General features: G+C 43.9%; 1 protein-coding gene across 12 annotated transcripts; it reads right to left on the bottom strand.

Annotated features, from left to right (window-relative positions):
* Positions 1 to 1,658: 1,658 nt before the first annotated feature.
* Positions 1,659 to 23,760, bottom strand: ZNF10 (zinc finger protein 10). Of its 12 annotated transcripts, none has more exons than XM_087857469.1 (7): positions 23,526 to 23,760; positions 22,627 to 22,725; positions 14,136 to 15,859; positions 13,276 to 13,364; positions 11,215 to 11,341; positions 10,756 to 10,851; positions 1,659 to 6,074 (listed from the first exon to the last, which is right to left on the bottom strand). In XM_087857469.1, exons 3-7 carry the CDS (start codon positions 14,200 to 14,202, stop codon positions 4,612 to 4,614), a joined length of 1,842 nt encoding a protein of 613 aa, XP_087713595.1. In that variant the 5' UTR covers positions 14,203 to 15,859; positions 22,627 to 22,725; positions 23,526 to 23,760; the 3' UTR covers positions 1,659 to 4,611. The 12 variants fall into 12 exon arrangements, with proteins under 12 accessions (XP_087713595.1, XP_087713596.1, XP_087713592.1 ...); XM_087857470.1 differs by lacking the exon at positions 23,526 to 23,760 and adding an exon at positions 23,432 to 23,524; XM_087857466.1 differs by having other exon boundaries at positions 14,136 to 22,725.
* Positions 23,761 to 23,906: the final 146 nt, after the last annotated feature.

Here is a 23,906-nt window from a genome sequence, read left to right as displayed (position 1 = left end):
AGTAAGATCACACCCTCATAATGGGGGATGGCTTCAACACATGAAATTTGGGAGCACAAAATTCTATCCTTAACAGGTAGGGTAGAACTTGTTTGTAAGGTAATACACCCTAAATCTAATCTTTTTCCATAGGGCTGTGTGACATGAGAACTTTGTCATTAATAGATAGATAGATAGATAGATAGATAGATAGCTGAATTTCTAATGTGTAGAGTAAAAAGCAGTTGGCCTTTCCAATTCCCTGAAGCCGCAAATCTATGGACGCTTGCCATCAACCTCCTAAATTTATCTCATTGCTGGGACATCTTACCATCCCCAACCAATACCTATACACACACCCTTTATTTCAACCAGTCCCGGTACAGCTGCTACGATGCTGTGCACATGGTCAGCTTGCAATTTATTTAATGGCAAACTTAATGAAATAAAAAATTCTCACTTTCTTACCATCTAACAGGAAAGGTAATTCAGAGACTAATCAGTGTATGCTTAATTCAGGGATGAATGTTAAGAAAATACTTTCTGGGGCACCTGGATGGCTCAGTTGGTTAAGCGTCTGACTCTTGGTTTCAGCTCAGATCACAGTCTTGGGGTCATGGGATCAAACCCTGTGTCAGGGAGTCTGCTTGAGATTCTCTCCCTTTCTCTCTTCCTCCCCCTCTGCCACCACCCCCCACGTGCTCTCTCTCAATAAATAAAATCTTAAGAAAGAATAGGAAAGAAAAGAAAAGAAAAAAGAAAAGAGGGAAGGAAGGAAGGAAGGAAGGAAGGAAGGAAGGAAGGAAGGAAGGAAGGAAGGAAGGAAGGAAAGAGAAAGAACATGTTTTCCGAATCCCCTTTGACCCTCTAACAGTGGTGACTGAGGATACTGGGGCCTTTAAAATCCCTGTGGTTTCCCATGACCCTCAGGATAGCACCAAGATCCTTAGCCAGATGTGGAGCCAGCAAGTAGTAGTGGAAACACTGCATGTGCTGGAGCCAAAGTGATGTGGGTTTGAACCCTGGCTCTTCCACTTCTTACTGTGCAACCTGGAGGGACGTCACTGTGAACTCAGAAGTAAGGAATACGCATGAACAGCATTAATGTGAAAACGGAATAAGACAGTGCATATAACTTACATGCCACTACTCTTTTTCACAGTAATTTACTTCCTTACCTTCAGATCATAATTTCTACTTAGTACCTACATCATTTTAAGATAGGACACATGATAATATAGAGGGAGACAGACGACATTACTCAAGGGAGATCTGAGTGAATTTGTCTCTGGAGAAAATAAGTAACAACGGTAGTGTGTATTTTTTATATAAAGGGTCCATAAGACCCTCTACAAAATCCCAGATATCACCTTGCTTGAGATGTACCACACACTTGCTAGTTACTTTTCATATGAAGCTTCACTAGCTATGTAAATTGGGGCAAATTACCTAAAATTTCCAAACTCTAGTTCCCTTAAACATAGGGGCGAGAATATGTTCCCCACAGGGCTATAGGTAGAAATAATCTATTGTATTAAAGGGCTTAGCAGATTGGCTACCTTGTATTAAGCTGTCTATAAATGAAGATGAATTATAAAATCAGCAAATACTACTGTTATTAGCTTTCATGTGAAGCTGCAGATTTTCTCAGATTTCCCAGGAATTCTTGATTTTCTGAATATTTTTAAAAAATCAATTTTATTGAGGTAAAACTTACACACAACAAAATGGATCCACTTCACATGTATAGTCTAATGAGTTTAACAGACAAGCACAGTCATGGAACCACCAACAATCTAGACACAGACCACCCTCAACGGTTCCCTTGTGGCCCCTTTTGCTGTCAGTTGCTCTCCCATCGCGAACCACCGGCAACTGCTGAGTTACCTGCTGTCAAGTTCCCTTATTGAGATTCTAGTAGTTTCCTTGTATATGAAATCTCTGGGAGAGAAAATATTCCCTTACTGAAGAGACGGGTCCTAAAAGTAATATATATTTGTTGAGGAGAGCTTGGAAAACGTAGAAAAGGACAAAAAAGAAAGAAGAAAGAGAAAAGAAAGCAGGTTACCTGTTATTAATCTTTTGACAAATTTCCTTAAGAGTTTTGAGGAAGATCCATTTCATTCATTTACAATTAATTTATTTTTATATATCTGAGTTTACTCCATATTAACAATTATTTATCATGCTTTCTTCAACACATGACAGCATCAACATTTTTCTTGTTAACAAACTCTGTTTGCATCATTTTAATGTCTGCATAATATTCCATGACATGGATATGCTATAACCACTTTGCTATTATACATTTTACACTGAAAATTCTGCACCATTATAAGTAATGTTTAGTGATCATCTATAGACATTTCTCTCTTCCTACATTCCTTAGTGTGTTAGTATTAGCCATATTAGTAGTAGCTAACACACATAGTGTGCCAGGCACTGTTTTAAATACTTTATACACATTATCTCCCTTATCCACACCACAACCCCCTGAGGTAGATCCTAGAAGTATCTCCATTATACAGTTGAGGAAAATTTGAGCCGTAGGTTATCAGAAACTCTAAGAGGCCAAGGTAAGGGGCTACTCTTCCACTCCACAGAGAACTGCTGCTTACCATGAAAACTACCTCTGACAGGAGTATGTTATACGTGTCACTGGTATATATGCACCGAGGAGAGCAGCAGTAACGAGGGACAGGAGATCTAGTTCTGGGTCTGACTTCACTGGCAATGTGAGACCTGAGCCAATCTCAACTGTATGATGAAGAGTACGAGTTAGATGGTCTTATGTTCCCTGCGGCTCCCAAGTCTCATGACACAAGCAATCATTTCTAGATTTGTCCTGTGAGACACACATCAAGATCTTTGTCCTCTTGGTCTCCAAAATGTTTATCATTCAACCATCAATCGTTAAGTGTCTAACATGTATCTTGTTTGCTAGCAAATGGCAGATAACGGCTAGCACACAGGACATATCCCTACACACAGGAGATCAGTTTACAGAATGAGAGAGAGAGAATTAAAACAGGTTCTCCTGCTAAATCTTTTTGGGGGCATGAACTCACCACAGAATCTGAAGATTAGGCTCCTCTCCCTAGAAGAGAACCTCTGTACAAACAAGATGATTTCACATACAATACTACAAGTTGTTTAGTGATCCTCAGAAATGAGTCTATACACCCACTACGGGCAGTGATTTCCTCAGGCTAAGTGCTGAAGGAGGTAAGAGGGAAATGTGGCTGGGAGGGAAGCAAGAGCCCCACGAGCTCTTCCTCACACTCAGGCAGGTTTAAATTCAATGACACACACCAAGGTGGGCAACAACAGTAACACCAATCACCACAGCTAGCAATGATAAAGCACTTAATATACATCAGGCACTATTCTAAGCTGTTTATGTGTTTACTCACTTAATACCCACCACAGTCCTACAAGGTAAGTAATACCCCTAATTAACAGAAGCGGATGTCTGCAAGTTAGGCACTGAGAGGTTAGGCAGTGTGCCCAGGTTCGCTCAGCAAGTTAAGGACAGAGGTGGAATTTCAACTCGGGTAGTCTAGCTCAAGCTTATGCATTTAACCACTAGCTCAAGCTTATGCATTTAACCACTACATATAAAGATAAAGGACTACCTTGGAAGGAGGGTGGCTTTGGGCAGTGCTGTTCATTTCATGAGCATAGTTGCTCTAAGTATGGCCCAAGTACCTGCACCCACTCAAATGGGGACCCTCCCTGGTGTGCTCAGACACCTAATCTTCCTCTGGATCCCAATGTCCAAGAATCACTGTTTCTAAATTCCCAGGAGCCTCCAGCACCCTGTCTCAAACAGTGCAATTCTAACTACGACCCAAAACAACACAGAATGGGAAAGTCTGCTACTAGACGGTTCGTGAGCAACACTGATGATAAAACAGAGAGGCTGGATATCCGAGTAACAGGGAATAAACTATAAAACTCACTCAATCCCATTACCTAACAAATCATTTCTGGTCATTTATCCATAGATACTTTTCCAATTCTTGCCCACATGCAAATATATTTAAAATAAGTACCATTATTAGTAAATTTGTTCTTTTTCTGCTTTACATTATAAGCATTTTCCCTGCTGCTAACCAAAATGTGGTTTAAATCAGACACACAAAACAGAGTAAAAACTACTAAATGTCCCAGAAGAGAACAATTAACTTAAAAAAAAAGGCATATTAATTCACTAGAATACTATTTTCCACTTTTCTTACAATAACTGTATCAATTCTTTATTCTTTGCAGTAGCAACTCTCATTGATTTGTCTTTTTGAAGAAGGTAACAAAGTTGGATAATCTCTCAACAACTCCCCTACTTAATGTTTCCTTCTCAGATTTTAGCATTTTAAGGGTTAGTCAAGAATGCTCCAAGGACGACTACTTTTGTAGAAATTTGTGGAAAGAAAAGCTGATGTATTTGTATCCTACAATGAAGTCTGTGGGTTATTTCCCCTTCTAGGACCAGTTCCCTACTGCACAAAAGGGTAGTAGCAAGACTGAAAGCATTTCTGCACAAATAACATCTACAGAGCTTCTCTCCAGGAGGAGTTTCCAATGCAAAATGAAGTTATTGCTCTTTGTACAGAACTCTCCACATTCAGTATATTAATAAGTATTTCCTCTAATATGATTAGTCTGGTATCGAATAAAGTTAGGGCTACTGACAAGTGCGGTCCCACACTGGTTACATGTTGAGAACTGCTCTCCAGTGTGGGCTATTTGATGTACAATCAGTGGAGAGTTCTGGCTGAAGATAATCCCACACCGACTACACTTATAGGTCTCTTCCCCAACATGAACCCTCTGATGCTTAATAAGGTCATTCTTCCGGATGAAGGCTTTTCCACACTGGCAACATTCATATGGCTTCTCTCCAGTATGAATTCTCTGATGCACAATGAGGGCAGAACTCTGGCTGAAGGATTTCCCGCAATCGTGGCATTCGTAAGGTTTCTCTCCAGTGTGGGTTCTCTGATGGGAGAACAGGTGAGAGCTTCGACTGAAGCATTTTCCACAGTCTTTACACTCAAAGGGCTTCAGTCCGGTGTGAGTTCTGTGGTGCACCACAAGGTGAGATCTCTGGCTATAAGACTTCCCACACTCATTACATTCGTAGGGCCTCACTCTCACGTGAGTTCTCTGATGCAGAATGAGATGTGTGCTCTGTCTGAAAGACTTCCCACACTCAGGACATTCATAGGGTTTCTCTCCAGTATGAGTTCTCTGGTGCCTAATAAGCCTGGAGCTGTGAACAAAAGATTTCCCACACTGGCTACATGTATACAGTTTGTCTCCTGTGTGAGTTCTCTGATGGGTGACAAGGTGAGAGAACCAGCTGAAGGACTTTCCACACTCTTTACATTCATAGGGTTCTTCACCAGTATGAGTCTTCTGATGTCCAATGAGGTGAGAACTCCGGCTGAAAGATTTTCCACATTCTTTACACTCATAGGGTTTTTCTCCAGTATGAATAAGCCGGTGCCTGGTAAGATTAGAGCGCCAGCTGAAGAATTTCCCACACTCCTTACATTCATAGGGTTTCTCCCTATGTAAACCCTTAGACATACCAAGGGATGCACCACTGGTGAGAGAGTTAACAGGATCAGGGCATTTGTAGGACTTATCTCCTGGCTGGGTTCTTGCAAACTGAATAAGATGAATGTTTTGACAGAAGGTTGGACCACATTCACTGCTACTTGCATAACTTTGCTGATGACCACTAAACACTAAGTTATGTTTTAAACTTTTAGTATGTGAGTCATGTTTATGGAAATACTCTCTCAGTACCAGCTGAGTAGGAAGAAGACAGTTTCCCCCATATTTACCATTTTCACAGACTCTCTCCTGAGTAAGTACTTTCTTTTGGGTGAATGCCACTTGCCTCAAATGTCTCTCCTGGTTTTCCTGATACTTGTCCAACTGGTCTTCACATTTCCAGACTTCTTCTAATGACAAATACCAGAGATCATTCTTTGCAATTCCTTCCATTTTAATGCCATAGGATTGTTTATTTTTAGAAATGCTCTTACTGGAAATTGATGATTTAATTTCAACTGTAGTCTCCAAATCTGGAAAAAAAAAAAAGAAACCTTTGTGTAAGTCAAAAAAACATACTAAGGTCTGAGTGGTGGGATGCAGAAACAAGTATGTAGGCTGTATAGAGCCGCTCGTATGGCTGCCTTCACGGACAGTGAGAAAGGGCAGAGAAGAGCAGCAAACGGGAAAGGCACTGGGCTGTGCAGTAGGTGAGAGAAGCAATGAGGGCAAGGAGACACAGGACTCGGTAGGACACATGGGATCGGATATTCAGTCCTGGGGGGCAGTAAGGGAAATCCCACAGAAAGGTCTGCACTCCCATGATCTAATCTACTAATGACACAAGAACCTGACATGTCTACTTGTTGTCAGGCCCTTCTCCTGACATACGTTCTTCCCACTACAGCCAATTTCACATTCCTAAACCATGAGTCCAACCATATGCCGAGGCAGGGCCTGTTCCTGACACAACCAAAGCACTACAGAGTAATGCCCAGATAAGTGGTACAGCAACCTCTCAGAAAGGCCATTGACAGGCTGGAAAAGCCAACTGGACACAAGTTCTAAATCGAAGCTTTAATGCTACTAGTGGTGAATTTAGACAAGTTGTTAAACTTTTCAAATATCACTTTGTGTATCTGTAATCCAAAAGACAACAGTATTTGTGGTGTAAAATTATTGTTAAGTATTGTAAGGTGTGAGCTCGTCACAGACTCTGACACATGTACAGTCAAAGCAATGCACAGTAATCATTATTAACATTCTCCTGGTCTTGTATTTTGATCCCTTTGTTCTGAGACATCAAGACTTAACAACTGGGACGCCTGGGTGGCTCAGTCAGTTAAGCGTCTGCCTTCAGCTCAGATCATGAACTCAGAGTCCTGAGACCAAGTGCTGCATTGGGAATCCCTGCTCAGCGGGGGGCCTGTTTCTCCCTCTGCCCCTCCCCTCTACTCATGTTCTCTCTTTCTCTGTCCCAAATAAATAAAATCTTAAAAAAAAAAAAAAAAAAGGACTTAACCACTGATAGGATTCATACCACAGGACACTAACTCGCACCCTAGCCCCTAACTCTTATTCTCCTGGACTTTTTTTGCCCCTTTGCTTATATCTGTGTGTATTACTGCACATTATTTCCCCTGGTTAAAAGCCTGTTTGTCTCTCAATGCCTTTTAGGTAAAATGTTAGGTGTTTTGTTTTGTTTTGTTAACATTTTATTTATTTCACAGACAGAGCGCATGCACACAAGCCACAAGCAGGGGGAGTGGCAGGCAGAGGGAGAGGGAGAAGTAGGATCTCCACTGAGCAGGGGGCCTGATGCAGGACTCAATCCCAGGACCCTGGGATCATGACCTGACTGACAGCAGACACTTAACTGAGTCACCCAGGTGCTCAAAATGTTAGGTTCTTAGCCTAGAAAAACAAAACAAAACAAAACAAAACAAAACAAAACCCCACACTATTTTTTTAAAAGTGATCTCTATGCCTAGTGTGGGGGCTTGAATTCATAACCCTGACATCAAGAGCTCCATGCTCTATCAACTAAGCCAGCCAGGGACCCCCAAAAAACACTATTTACAAAGTACCACCTCTCCCTACCCAAGTGGGGTGATATCCTATTCTTACCTGGTGTATTGGTTGAATTGCGTGCCCCAAATAAGATACATTGAGGTCCTAACCTCAAAATGCAAGCTTCCTTGGAAACAGGATCATTGTAGATGTCGTTAGTTAAATGAAGTAGTACTGGTGCAGACTGGGCCCCCAATCCAATATGACTGCTGTCCTTACAAGAGCAGAAGAGACACAAAGACACACCAGGAAGACATCATGTGAAGGTGGGGCTGACTGGAATGATGTGCTCACAAGCCACAGAACACATGGGACTACCAGAGCCATGAGAGGCAAGGAAGGATCCTCTCCTAGGGGCTGCAGAGGGCATGTGGCCCTGCTGACACCTGATCTAAGACTTGTGACCTCTGGAGTTTTAAGAGGACACACTGATGTCACTCAGGTTGTGGAACCTTATCTCAGCAGCACCAGGAAAGTGATTCATCTGACAGTGATCCCCGTGCCAGGCTCCTGACTACTACCTTCATTGTGGGAACCCCACCGTTCCCTATCTTCTTTCACTACTGATCTCTTATTCTGTTTTAATTTTAAATGTGTTTTTCAAAGATTTATTAATTTGGGGGAGGTGGGCAGATGGAGAGGCAGAGAGAGAATCCCAAGCAGACTCCCTGCTGAGCACAGAGATGGACACGGGTCAATCCCACAATCCTGAGATCATCACTTGAGCCGAAATCGAGAGTTGGACACTCAACCAACGGAGCCACCCAGGCGACCCTTTTCTCTGTTTTAAATTGTGGTAGAGTAGGCATACCATAACATTCACCATCTTAACCACTTTTGAGGGCACACCTCAGGCACTCTGAACATTCACATGGCTGTGCAGCCGTCTGTGAACCTCTTCTCATCTGTAGAACTGAACCTTGTACCTCTTAGAAAGTAAGGTCCCATCCTCCCCTCCCGCCAGCACCTCCCAAGCACCATTATGCTTTGTCTTTATGGTTTTGACAACTTTAAGTACCTTCATGTACAGGAATCATACAGTACTTGTCTTTTGTGTCTGGCTTATTTCACTAAACAGTATCCTCAATGTTGATCCATGTTGTAGCAGATGGCAGAACTTCCTTCCTTTTTAAGGCTGAACACCAGCCCAGAGTGTGTGTGTGTGTGTGTGTGTGTACTGCCATCATGATCTCTGATAGGAAATCACCATCCTTTCCCTCTCCTCTGCCCGAGGCATCAAAATCTCATGAAAAGTGTTTCAAACCACAAATGCCAAATGGAAAATTCTAAAATGAACATGTGTGAGGAAGAGTGAGGGCTGGGTACCAAGGAGAACAACCCTGAGTGGTGTGTTTCAACATATGAATAGGGTGCCGTCTTCATCAAAATCCTAAAATTTGTCCACGTATTATGTAACACAACACTTAAGTGAGTTATACTTAAAACATATAACATCCATTTGTCAACTCATTACCTGCATTTATTTAGAGATTTTATTTAAGTAACCTCTACACCCAATGTGAGGCTTGAACCTACAACCCCAAGATTAAGAGTCACACATTCCACCAACCAAGCCAGGCAGGTGACCCCCATTTGCATTTTTAGAGCCAGCACCCACCATACTTTCCACTTTGACCATGAAGCTCACATAGCCGTGTGTTTCAGCACAGGGAGCTTCTCTATTTCTTTTGACAGCAAATTCCCAATAGAAATCTAAACTGCTCATCTAGTTGGTTTTAGATAGTTGTCAAGAGACATCCAGGAAAGCGTCCTAAATGAATGAACACAGGAATGAAAAAAATAAAGGAAGTTATGCAGAAATGAAAGAAAACAGAGAACAATCTTTCCTCCCAAGGCCCCACAGCAGCTGGCTGATCAAGCTCAATCACCTACAAGACCAAATGTAAAACAAGTAAAAAACAGTTTACGGTATTTACAATACACTCAAAGTGGAAGCTCAGAAAAGGAAGGGACCTGTACTTGACGAGGGTCGTAAGAGGTTTCAGAGAGGACAACTAAGGCTGACAGACTTTATTCACATCACACTCAAAGCTCAAGATGCAGGGAAGCACCTGATACGTGTGACACTGGGGATCAGACGGAGGCAACACAGGTCCTCACAGCGTGACTAGGCCACACTGGAGTCACATGCCTCATCACATGCCAAGGATGCTATCTGCGGTATGACTCAGCAGCACCCAAGATGGCTGAGGAGGAAGATCCCAGAGGATTGCACTTACAAGCACAGGTCAGGGAAAAGACTGCTTCTAGAGAATAATGGAAGAACAACAACAACAACTTTCTATTTCTTTTGTTTTTTACGAGATTTTATTTATTTATTTGAGAAAGAGACAGACCGGGGGCGGGGGGAAGGGCAGAGGGAGAGGGAAGAGCAGACTCCCCGATGAGCAGGGAGCCCGATACTGGGCTTGATCCCAGAACACCAAGATCATGACCTGAGCTGAACTCAGATGCTCTACCAACTGAGCCACCCAGGTGCCCCTTCAACCTTCTATTTCTTAACCTAGAAAGCAGATTTTCAATGCACAGGGAAGCTGGGGAAAGGAGTGATGTTCGGAATCCACATAATGATTTGCATTTTAGATATTAACACGAAAATAAAATATGAGTAAACTGAGAGAACATGAAATAAAGAGCTAGAATACAGTAAGAAAGAGGTGTTTTGGGAGCAGCAGTTCCGGAGAGAAAGGAGTTCAGCCAGCAGGAACTGGCAAGCCTTCTGCAAACTCAGAAGAGCGGCCGGTGACTGAACCCCACTGCATGGCTTACGTGGAGAAGCGGCACGAGGCCATGGGAAGGGGCCACAGGAAAGGGAAAAGGCAGGCAAGAAGGAAAGAGAGGATGGGGACGCTGGAACCAGTGTAAGAATCAGGAAAGCAAGACCAACAGAGCTGAAACCAAGCGCATCAACAGAAAGATAATTTTCATGAGGAACACACCTTTGTCTCCGAATGTAAATGATGTGTGACAAGACTGTAGAAAGACTGGTCATAGGAAAATAGAAGGTAAATAAACCCAGTCTTCTCTGCAGAAATGAGAACTAGTGACCACTATGTCCAAGGACTCCAGCCCCAAACAGCTCTTCTGGGCTACAGCCTACAGCGTCTCTTGCCTGGTGCTCACCTGGATGGGTCTCCCGGTGAATCCCTCTCTCCACCAGCCATGGCTCTTCCCCTTTCTCCAACTGGAGGATCACATCTGGCTTGGGAAGCTGATGCCCTGTGCACAGCAAAAGGTAAAGAAATGGGCAGGGGTTGGGGAGCTCTGGGCTGGACACGAAGAGCATCCCAGATTCAGCCCCAACCCCCAACCCCTTCTTAGTCCTGGGGGGACTCTGAAGAGTAGACAAGAGGAGGCTACAGAGGCAGCAAAATATGTATTTTTTAAAATTCAACAAATCAAAACAAATTTTTTTCCACAAAATCAGAAGTGAGTACCAAACCCTCTTCTATGCCCCAAAGAAATCAGGTCCCTAACCCAGCTCACACTCTGATACAGGTGCTTCAGTCCCCATACCCTGTGATCAAGGAAGAACCAAAATCATCACGGGGAGATATCTCTGAGAACACAAGCTAGTCTTACCCAAGGAAACCAGGTTCTTGTAATTCTCCAGCATCACATCCTTGTACGTGACCTGCTGAGCAGCGTCCAGCAGCTCCCACTCCTCCCTGGTGAAGTCCACAAGTACATCCTCGAAGGTCACCAGTGTCTACAACGTGGAACAAATCTGTAATAAGCCAGATGTATAACTCTGCCCTCCCCTTCTTGAGTACTGACCGAAAGACAGATTAGGCAGACAGCATTGGGGTAGGGAAAGAGAATGGACCAGTATTTATTCCAAAAGTGAGTAGTTCCTATTTGGGTTCTGGTCAGGTCCTAAAAGGAATGGCTACTAGATACCTGTCCAAAAACCAGTTCCACGTTACGCTCTGGGTTTAGAAACTGTTAGAAGAACATTTATTTGTTTGCTTATTTATTTATTAGGGGGGAGAGGCAGAGGGAGAGGGAGAAAGAATCCTCAAGCAGACTCCCCACTGAGCGCAGAGCCCAATGTGGGGCTCAATCCCAGGACCCTGAGATCATGACCTGAGCTGAAACCGAGAGTCGGACACCCAACTGACTGAGCCACCCAGGCGCCCCAAAAGAACTTTTATTTAAATGAAGTTTGTTATAAAAAGCTATAGCAAGGAGTATCAGACACCAAAGTTAATCTACACTTACATTCTGTGAAATAAAGAACCCAATTCAAGGCAGGAAAAAAGAGAGACAAAACAGTCTTCAGTTCAAGTACAACTTAATGCTTAAGAGACTAACCTCAGGGCGCCTCGGTGGCTCAGTAGATCAAGCATCCAACTCTTGGTTTTGGCTCAGGTCATGATCTCAGGGTCGTGAGATCGAGCCCCATGTCAGGCTCCACACTCAGTGGGGCATCTGCTTCTCTCCTCCCTCTGCCCTCCCCCCACTCGCACTCACACTCTCTAAAATAAATAAATCCTTTTAAAAAAAGAGAGAGACCAACCTCACCATGTTTTCTGATCTAAAATGATTATCCAAGACATTTTTCCTAGAGTGGCATTTTTTTTAAAATGGAGATTATATTTTAATAGTAACAAAGTAATTTGACAAAGAAACAACAGATACAGCCGTAAGGCCTTCGTTAGCTACATCAAAAAGAAATGCTGATTACACACAGAAACACTTACTTGAAGGAGGATTTTTCTTCAGAGACCATGAAGGTCAAATAACAATGGAATAATGGTTTTTTAATACTGAAAAAAAGAACTGTCAAGCCATTTCTATATCCAGTGAAAACTATTTCAGGAACAATGCAAAACATACTCTCGAAGAAAGTAGAAGACTTTGTTACCAGCAAACCTGCTCTAAAACACATACTAAAAGTAGTTATTCAAGCAAAAGGGAAATGTTACCAAAGAGAAACTTTAAATCTCAGTAATCAAAGATGAGCAACAAAAACAGTAAATATCTGGGTAAATATAATAGACGAGTTTTCCTAAGTCCTTCAACATATGTAGCACAGCTGAAAGCAAAAACCACAACACTCTGGTGGGATTTTCAATATACCAGAGGTAATACATGCAGGATGCTCCAGGGGAAGCTGGGCCCACAAGGGACCCAGTCTCCCACCCTGGATGCTCCCAGAGGTTCCACCCTCCTCCAAGCTCCTCATGCCTGGGCGGCAGCAACCCCTAAACAAGACATCACGTGTGCCGGAGCTCCCCATGGAGGCAGCACACAGCCAGCTCCACATCTAGGACAACCAGGCACCAGAGACACCCTCAAGGCACAACATTCCCAGTTCCCGCATCAGTTTTGAGGGAGAAGTGTGTTGTAGACTTTATTCCCTAGTGTGGATCAAAGCATTTTATCAGAGTGCTCAATATTACCCCACTTGACTCCTGCCCACGTCACCGTTACCCCTGCATTTCTTTTATATAAAAGGCATATGAACAGTGTAGAGTATATGAATAAAACTACAGCCACAAATAAAGCAAACAAAATGGCGCTAGTCTCCCGGAGGAGAGTGTCCAAGATGTAATTTCCGAAGGTCCTAGGCAAAGGAAACCCAGAACTTAAGCAAAAAGGGATTCTCAGTTGGAAAACAAAGAAGGCAGCCCAACTTACATGCGACCCGGCAGTTAGCGACTTGGCTTCCATGCCCTCCTGTTCTTGACGATACTTTTTTGAGTAATGGAGATCCTGAGAAGATGAAGCTGGAGAAAAGAAAGAAACATGAGGAAAGTCTCTGTGAGAGGGACGTTTCATAAATCAGCTACTAGACTCCCTCACACCTGGATGGGTGTAATGCCAACACCCACCACACAAAGAGGAACATCAGAGATCGTCCAAAAATACATCTACAATGTCTGAAATTCCCAGAAGTAGGAAGAACTACGCAGGTGGCCATTTTCCCCTTAGTCTCCACAGTTCCATGCAAAATTTCATTTGCAATTTAATGGTTCTGCTGCTACAAATCCTCTTTTTTGAGGAAAACAAGACACAAAACCTGCCTTGATCTAACACCCTTACTTTACAGACAAGAAAACAAGTATTTTCTCCAGCTGATCAGAGAAGGGAAGTCAGAGATTGGAAGCACAAGAAACATTGGATATGCCATTACCGGATGTGGACGGTGTCACACGGCAAGGAATGGGGGCAGTCTCTGGGAGCTAAGAGCAACACCCAACTGACAGCCAGTCCTATCACAGTCCTATAGCCACAAGTAACTGAATTCTGCCAACAATCGGAGCCTCCAAATGAGAACCCAGGCTAGCCAATACCTTGAAAGAAGCTGTTGGATATCTGAGCAGAAAACCCAGCCAGAGTGGGTCAGACTTCCACCTACAGAACAGTGAGCTAGGAAGTGGGTGCTGTCTGAAGCTACTAAGTTTGTGATGGTTTGTTACACAGCAATAGGAAACCAATACATGACCAATTATCTGTTCAAGATACTTTAATAATAAGGAAAAATATCATATATTTACCTACGTAGTTACCATTGCCACTGCTTTTCATTCTTTCCTGTAGATCCAGATTTCCACTTGGTTTCATTTCCTTTCTCCCTGAAGGCCATCTCTTAAAATTTCCTGCAATGTGGGTCTGCTGGTAATGAATTCTTTCAGCTTTTTAAGTCTGACAATGTCTTCATTTTGCCTTTTTTTTTTAAACAGCTTTACTAAGATATAATTCACATACCATACAATTCATCCACTCAAAGTATACAATCCAATGGTTTTTGGCAATTACATTATCAATCTTTAAAATTGTAGTAAAAAAAATGAACAAAATTTGCTATCTTAATTATCATTAAGTGTACAATTCAGCGGCATTAATCACATTCACAATATTGTACAACCATCACTAGGAATTTCAAAACTTTCTCAACACCCCAACAGAAACTGTGAAACCCTAACCCAACTCCCTATTCCTGCATCCCCTCAGACTCCAGTCTCTCATCTACTTTGCCAATGTCTAGCTGATGTGACTCCACATCATGTCTTCAAGGCTCACCCATGCTGTAGCATGGATCAGAACTTCACTCCTTCTAATGGCCAAATAAAATTCCATGGTATGGAGAGACCATATTGTGTTTGTCCCTTCATCTGTCGACAGAGCCCTGGGTTGCTTCCATCTATTGGCTCTTGTGCACAGTGCTGCTGTAGAACACGGGCATACAGGTATCTGCTCGAGTCTCTGCTTTCAATCCCTTCCAGTCTATACCTACAAGTGGAAGTGCTGGGTCACGTGGTAATTGCATGTTTAGCTTTTTGAGGACCCACAAAACTGTTTTCCACAGTGGCAGTGTTACTGTGAGTTGTGATGCTGAGTTCCAATTTCCCCACATGCTTGCCAAAACTTGTTACTCCATTTTTTCGAATTATTATAGCCACTCTAGTTGGTGTGAAGTGATATCTCATTGTAGTTTTCATTTGCATTATTTTCATGTACTTAGTGGCCATTTGCATATCCTCCTTGGAGAAATGTCTGTTCAAGTCCTTTGCCCATTTTTAAATTGGATAGTTTGTGTTACTGAGTTGTAGTTCTTTACATACTCTACATACGAGCATATATATATCCTATATACATTAAACCCTTATCAGATAAATAATTTCCTAATATCTTCTCCCATTCTGTTGACTGTCTTGTCTTTGTTGTTGAAATATATTTTTGCTAAATTCAGGAATTCTAAGTAGAGTTATTTTTCCTTTCAGTGGTTTAAATAGTTCCACTCCCAGTGCTCCAGGAATTACAAGAGTTTTCCAGTCTGGCTAGCAGTAACAGGCCGTATTCCCCATGCAAATATCAGGACTATTCCCTCCAACCCTATAGCGGATTCCTTCCCTGGCCCTGTGGAGTTTCTTCACACACATGCGCTGCTCTGTGCTCTTGAGTACTCGTGGGAAACCCTCTGCAGACCTCTCCTCTCTGGTGATCTGTCCTATGAACTCCAGCTGCTTTGCTCTCCCTAGATTCTCAGCTCCATCCTTGACTTAGGAAGTCTGCTGGGCTCCACCTCAGTTTTTCCTTCCTCTGCTGTAAACTGGAAACCCTCTCAAGGCAATAAACTGGGGCTTACCTCATTGATTTTCCATCTCCCAGGGATGACTGTCCTTTGTCATGTGATATGGGGTCTTAGAACGACTGTTTCATGTGCTTTGTCTCATGTATTTTGTCTGTCTGTTTGCTCTTGTTGTTGTTGCCGTTGTCCCTGTTATTCCATGTTGGCCAGAAACAGAAGTCTATAAACATTTCATTTTTAAGTTGTTTCAAATTTAGATTGTATTTTTAATTTCCACCTTTTGAATACTGGGCTTGAATATTTCCCATGTTTGTATTTACAGTTCTTTCGAATCTTTGTCTTCTGGAGATCTTACGGATTTCCATCTCAGTTCTATGCAAATTTACACAAATAAAAGCAGTATGGCTTCTGCCCTGCCACACCACTAAAACGGTTCTCACCATTCACATCTATTACAGAGGACACTTGGTGGCCTTTTGATTTGTTCTTTAAACTCTTTAAGTTTCCTTCCTCACCTAGCTTCCCTCTGTATATCCTGGTTCTCAGTCTTCTCTAATAATTTACACAATGATAAACTTTAAAGTAGGTTTCCCCTTGCTGCGTCTCTCGGTCTCCACTTTCAATGCCCCCCTGGGCACTTTCAGGACACACAGTGTACCTACTTGTTTTATCCCCAATGTCTATCCCCCTGCCAGGCAAACAACAGAACTGTGTTTCAGCTAGGGTGAATAGACCACTCTGTCTTCTATTCCAACCTTGTTCATCAACCTCAAGGGCACATTTCCAACTGCAGCTAACAGCACGGGTTCTGCAGCCAGACCGCCCAGGTTCAAGGCCCCGCTCCAATACTTAGGAGGTTTCTTAACCTTTCCTGGAACTTACTTTTCAATGTCACATGAATAAAGGTTGAAATAAGGGATGATAAACTATAAAAGAAATTACTTTATGGAAGAAAGAGAATGGTTTTCACATGTTTACAGGTCCTGTGGAACAGGAATATTTATTTTGATTTGCTCTAGAGGGCAGAATTAGGAGTAATGTATGCAGTCACAAAGAAACCAATTACAAATCAATATTACAATCACATGACACCTGGAAATACATCAGGTTGCCTAAGAAAGCAGGAAATTCTGGCCACCAATAAATTTTCAATCAGGTCTTATTAAAAAAACAACTACAGTACAGCCTCTGCTTTACATAGGTGTCTAAGGTCCAGTCCAATAACTCTTCCATTTTAGGATTATATAAAATACAAAAAAAGCCTGCAATTAGTTTCATGTCATGCTAATTTCCCTTAACCTCCACTTGTGATAACTCACTCAAACCTTTATCTAAACCAGTGGTTTTCAGCCCTAACTGAACACTGGAAATGCCAGGTATATTTATAAATTAGGACACTTGGGTCCCATACCATCCTTCTTTGAGAGTTTCTGACTTAATTTTATGGGGATGCACCAGGCTTTTGTTTCTTTTAAATAGTTCCCTGGGTGACTCAAATGTGCAGCCAAGTTTGAGAATCACTGATCTAAGCCGTTATCTAATCTACGCAACTATTCAAATCTATTTGAACTAATCAGTTAATTAAATCCTACCACTTCTTAGGGATAATCAAATTCTTTTTTTTTAAGGTTTTATTTATTTATTTTAGAGAGAAAGCACGCATGCATGCACAAGCAGGAGAGGAGCAGAGAGAGAGGAGGAGGGAGATAATCTCCAGCAGACTCCACACGGAGTGCAGAGCCCGATGTGGAGTTCAATCCCGAGACCCTGAGATCATGACCTAAGCTGAAACCAACCGTCGGATGCTTAACTGACTGAGCCACCCTGGCGCCCTGTTTTAATCAGATTCTTTTATCAGTCACCAGATTCACAAAGAATCTTTCTGTGCAACTGGTCAAACGGATTTCTCTAAAGTAACAATTGCCACTGCCATGGTGGGGATACTGGGATGAGTTTTACTTGTGTTTAGGGAAACAGCTGGTAAGTTGATTATTATCTTGATGTTATAGATTTAGATCTTCTTCTGTCATTTTAATAAATAATTAGTGGACACTTACTATGTACCTGGCTCTGTACAAGGCCCAGGAGATAAAAACATGAATAAAGTACTTATTTCTGACATCAAGCAGCTGAGTCTAGCTGAAGACACTGAAAATGGACACCTAGAGTCCACGATGACTACTGCTCTGATAACAGCATGGAGCACAGACAACAGCACACAGCACCATTTGGTGGTTTCAAGGTTGGGTCCTAGAGCTAATCAGGCAGACAGAGGAGGGTAGGGACGTGTGTAAACAAAGGCAGAGCCTAAATCAATGATGTATAGGGCAGGGAGCTCGCTGCAGCTGGTGCATACTGTGAAGGGCAGGGACAGCCAGAAGGGAGCCCAAGGACACACATGACCAGACCTAGGTCACAAAAGGACAAAAGAGCCATTTTCAGAAAAATGCCATTTTCAGACTCTCTCCTACATGTTATAAGCCCAGAAATTATACTAGATTTGCTCCTTAAAAACGCTTCCTCTGCATTTGGGGCAGTGGTTTGATGGACTGGAGGAAGATATAACAGCAGGAAAGGAACAAGGAAGGAGGCTAATACCATAATCCAGAGGACAGGAACACAAATTAGGACTGTTAATGGTGGAAATGCAGAGCAGGCAGACTTTGAAAAGATTGGTATATCCTGGAAATCAAATAGCTATGAATGTGAAGATGGCTTAGGGGTTAAAGATGACTTCCAGTTTCCTGGGTGACTGATAAGACAACAATGTATCAGGAGTAGGCACTAGAGGACTGATGGGACTGGGCTGTTTTGTTTTGTTTTTAAAGAAAAGCAGACTGCCGCATGCAGCGCCTCATGTGTCTGGAGTCTTGGAAACCTGACTGCCCTACGTTCTCCTACAAATGGGCCTTGAGAGCTTGCCTGGAGGTTCTAGCAGGGAGCACAGCTTCTCCTATGCCCTTGAGCAAAGAATGGCCCTCCTCTGTTGGGGAAGGCGGTCCTCTTTGACTGAACCTGCAGCTTCTGGAGGGATACACATGGAGCCGTGAAGGAGGAAGGGGACACCCACCTAGCCGGCCAGATCAGCTGAACCAACCCTGGTGATCAATGGGGTGACAGATGTCGCAGCCAGATCGTCCTCACATCCTGATGGGGTTGGTTTTAAACTCAGAAAGTAGGCCAGAGAAATGACATTTAGGAGACATATGTATATGTGAGGATTATCCAGCTGTATCATCTGCCTTGCACATTTCTGTTCTATCTTTATCTATCCAAACTAGTCAGCTATATTCTCCAAGACTTGGAGGGTAGGGGATGGTCTTTTGTCACAGATTTGAGAGTGACTACGTTCTTCCAATATGAGATAAAGGTGAAGTGGGCAGATGGACAAGAATCTAAGTGAGATCATACATTCCTATCAACAACCCTATGACTTAATTCCTAGAAAGCCCACTAAGAAACAGTAAGATTTGATAAAGCTAGCTAAGGGTATTATCAGATGACACCATGACTGTAAAGTCAACCAAAGATAATGTGAAGAGTACAATGAACTGTAAGACCAGGATTAGATTATGGAGAAAATCAACATTTAAGAAGGAAACAGAAGAGAAAGAAAAGCCCATGAAGGAGGCAAAGAAAGACCCACTAGAGAATGAGAAGATCTGGAAGAGAGGTGTATTGAAAGCCAGAAGAGAGAACTTCAAGGGAGACTTAAGAGTTCAGGTAAGTTAAGGAGCATAAGGTACAGGATTGGTTAGACAAGGGTTCACTAGTGATTAGGGGAGACTGGTCTCAATATACCACTGGGAACAGCAGACAAATTCCACAAAAGGAATGAAAAGTTTGGACGTGAAATAAGAAGAGAAAGGGCACAGCTGCAAGAGGTGCTGGGGACTGGAGAGTGTCTGGAGACTGAGAGGAAGGAAGTAACAGACAAGCAGGTGGGAGCCAGAGGAGAGAAGAGGGCAAGGGATAGAGTCAGAAGCTCAGATGGAGGCATCAGTTGGAGGCCTGTAAGGCAGGAAGCTAGGAACACCACCTTTCTCTAAGCCTTTCTTCTATAGTCACCTCTCCCCCCATGCTCACCTTCTGCCTCCCTATTCCACTCTGATGGACCTCTGTGATTATACTGGGCCCAGCTAAACAATCCAGGGTAATCTCCCATCTTAAGGTCTTTGGTTGACTCACATCTGCAATGTCCCTTTTGCCATATAATATTGTAATATATCCACAGGTTCTGGTTCTTGGGGGAGTGATTATTCTGCCTAACACCAGGGCAGAGATGGGCTGCAAGAAGCTTCCAGTATGAACCACGAGGTTATGAAAGAGACTATCCAGGGCATAAGAGGTTCTGCAGCACGGCTCTGACCAAGTCACTGAGTATACAGGCTTCAGAACCATCGACTTTCATAGCCTTGACAACATTTCAACCTTAATTCCTGCTGTACTCGCCCCATGCTCTCTGGGCCTCATTTAAATGCCACCTTTTCTAACAAGCCTTCCTGTTGTCCCAGGGAGAATAACTGTTCCCTGGGCAGTAATCATGGAGCACTTTGTACATGCTTCTAGCACTTCATCACACTACTTATCGTCCACCTCCCTTGTAAGATAAGGAACCACTTGAGAACTGGGATAATCTCATTCTAAATTTCAGAAAAAGACTAGCATAGTGCTTTGAACTTTGTATTTGTTCCACTGGCATTTGTCCAATACTTAATGAACACCCAAAAAGATAACGTATCTGTTTCCTAAGGTGTCTGCCCTCCAGTCTCCATTTAAAGACCCAGTACTGAGGCACCAGTGCCCGGAGACAGGCAAGACCTTGTCAGGGACAACATTTCATTCAGGCGTATGAAGAATATGCTTCTTTTCTTTTCTTTTCTTTTCTTTTTAAGATTTGTTTATTTATTTTAGAAAGAACGAGGAAGCAAGGAGAGGGGCACAGGAAGAGGGAGAGAGAGTCTCAAGCAGACTCCTCTCTGAGTGTAGAGCCTGACTTGGGGCTATATTCCAGGACCCTGAGGTCATGACCTGAGCCAAAATCGAGAGTTGGATGCTCAACCGACTGAGCCATCCAGACGCCCCTGGAGTATATGTTTCTTAATAAAAGAGAACAGGATCTCTTTAGATTTTTAGTAAGTTCATTAGTATTTAGCATGTGCAGAGGGCAAGGAATGATTAGCAAAAGGGCCCAGCAGCCACAGAGTTAGAACTCTGGGGTCAGGAGAGATGCCAAAGACATAACTGATGATACAAAAGGCAAAGACCATGCATCTGCAAAAACTCAGCAAATGTATACTTTCACTTTGTGCATTTCATTTTATGTAAATTTTACATCAAAAGAAAAAGCTGAACAAATACTGAATTCTAGTTAATAACACAAATACACTTTCAAGTATTTAGGAGAAGTATATTGATGTATGCAATTTACTCGATACACACACAAAAAAGATGGTCTGATGGAGAAATAGATCTATGTTAAAATAAGTAGAGTAAAATGTTAATGGCAGAGTCTAGGCGAGGGGTTTACAAGTATTCTTTTAATGGAGCTGTATGCTCAAGTTTTCATAATGAAATATGAGAAAAGATAAAAATGAGATAGCAATGAAAAGGTAAGAATGTGTGAAAGAGGCAAAAATGATGCTTTGGGTGTTTGTACTGTATCAGAGATACATATACAGCCTATGCCACATCCAGTCCTGACCCTGCTTTGTAGCCAGAAGATGAAGACATGCTGATGTGACAGGAGACAACAACTCTGATAGGAGATATGCGAGAAGGAGTACTGCTGGTCAAAGAGTATTATAAGCAAAACAGAGGTATTATAATATGAACTTCCTTCTCCTTAAAATAAAAATTCTTAAAACGTAAAAGGTTTTTTAAACTATGTTACTAAGCCTTCAATGTTTGAATTTATGTCCTGTAAAGCAAGGAAACCCATCATTTCTAGTATTTCTCTTTAACAGAAACATTTTCTCACCAAATTATGAAAAGCAACAAACCACTTCCATAACATTAAGAAGATGAAGACATAAAGAACACAGTGCATGGGGGTTCTTGAAAAAAATCCATTTATATTTCCTTGACAACTGAATTTAATCAAAAACAGAAGTGTTCTCATTCCAATTCATCCTTTCTTCTTCTATCCCCTAGTAAGGTTTTAAAGTTTTCTCATATAGTTCAGGCATATTTCTAGTTAAAATTAATATTAGGTATTCTATTACTGTGGTCAGTAGAGTTTCTTCTACAAAGAGATGCGTTAGCTTGTTACTGAGGACAGTAACGCAATCTGTTCACTTACATATTTTCTTTCCAGTCACTTCACTAAAAACTCATTGATGTTAACTGAATCTCTTCCACGTGGGGGGGGGGTACAGTTAATGAATTAATAAGAGTAATTTCGCAGTCTCTTTTCCAGAGGTTTGCTTTGTATCTATGTCAATACTGTATTGTCCTAAGGGGAATGTGGAGACAATGTTAATATGAAATACTGAAAAACAGACTTCCTTCTGTGATTTATCTGAATCTCAAATCCCTGCCCTGTGGCGGGCACATGCTAACAGCTCAGCAAACGTGTGTTGAGAGAAGAAATGAGAGAACAAGGGAACAATCTTCCAGAACAGGCAGGAATGTGTGAAAGTCACTGTGCAGGAGGCTTTGCAAGAAGGAGACAGTTCTGATGACACACAGGACTTGGGTCAGAGAGAAAGTTAGTGTAGTGCTGAGGTGGTTTAAAAAGGGCGGAGGAGGAGTTGTGCTGTTTCGCTGTCTAGACAGTGAAGTCCAGCCCACATCGCCACCCCGACACGTTTCTCAGCGAGCCTTCTGGAGGACATCCCGTCCTCCCTTTCCTGCTTCGTAAACAACAATATACTCTGCCCCTGCGGGACAAAACCGAAACGCTTCACCTTCTCCAGACTTTGGGCGGGCTCTACGTGAGTCGCTGGTGGCCTTACCTGTGGCACCGAACCAGGTACCAGACGATACGGATCATGGGATAGCTTGACAACGCTCGTGTCAAGGGAAAACAACAACACATTACACTTGAGCTGTCTCTGAAAAATAAAACTAGGTTAGACACATTCCCACCTCCCGCTCATCTGATTTAAACACGCACGCTGAGATCACGGAGGTGGGAGCTGGACACACGGGCGGTAGAATGTTTTTGGCAAAGACCACACACCAACTGGCCGGCCTTAGACACCGAAAATACCGATGGGACCAGAGATGCTGAGGAAAGTAAGTGCCCATCCAACGTCAACAACAAGTAAAGAGGGTTCTTTACTTGGTAGTTCTAGACTAGAGCAGAAGGCGAAGCCGCTCGGCCCCTTCTCCCGCCGCCGCCGGCGGACAGACCCGCTCCTGCAGGAAGCGGCAGCACGCGGCTCCCGCGCTCCCCACCCACAGCCCGCGGCGCGCGCCGGAGTCCAGGGCGCCGCGCCGGCTCCGCCGGGGAACGCAGGGCTGCCGCGGCCAGGAAACGTCCTACTCCAACGAAAGGAGCACGACCCCGCTCCGCAGAGGCTCCAAGAGCCACGGGCAGCGAGCGCTCGCCGCGGGGGAGGGACAGCGGGAGGGCACCCTCCTCCTGAACCACCGAGCGTCTGGCTCAGACCTGCCCGCACCGCATCCCCACGGAGCACACGCACACCCTCGGTGTCGCCGCTGCTCCGGCCCAACAGGACCGCGTGCGTGAAGGCCACGGCGAGACCGTCGTTCACGCACGGGCTGGACACCACAGCAGGAGGAAGCGCTTCTCACCGAGGGACTCGCGCCCGCCTGCACGACCAGGCTACCAGCCCAGGGACGCGACACCGACGACCCAGCGAACACACCCCCCGGCGCGCGTGTGTACCTGCAAGCGCGCACCCAGCAGGCGCGCAGGGGGAGGGGATCCGTCACAATGGCAGCGGCAACGGCAAATCAAGGACGAGCCGGGCCTCCGCGAGCAGGCGCGCCGCGGCCACCGGCGTGCGTAGGGTCCGTCCCGGCGGCGGCCTGCTCTCGGCCCGGGCCTCCTCACCCCCGGCCGGCCCGCCCGCGGCCCCTCACGCACGCGCCGCGGCCCCGACCCGTCCCACACACGCCCACCCAGCGTCCCCTCAACCCCGCGTCCCCTCACGCTCGCGCCGCGGCCCCGGCCCGCCCCACACGCCCCCCCCTCACGTCCCTCCACGCACGCGCCGCGGCCCGAGCCCCGGCCCGCCCCCCCATGCCCCGCCCCCCCGTCCCTTCA

Source organism: Ursus americanus, chromosome 30 (assembly GCF_024610735.1).
Source record: "Ursus americanus isolate L20-20 chromosome 30, mUrsAme1.1.p, whole genome shotgun sequence".
NCBI classification, from domain to species: Eukaryota; Metazoa; Chordata; class Mammalia; order Carnivora; family Ursidae; genus Ursus; species Ursus americanus.
The sequence above is the reverse complement of the archived record's forward strand: the minus strand, read 5'-3'. Positions and strand labels throughout refer to the sequence as shown.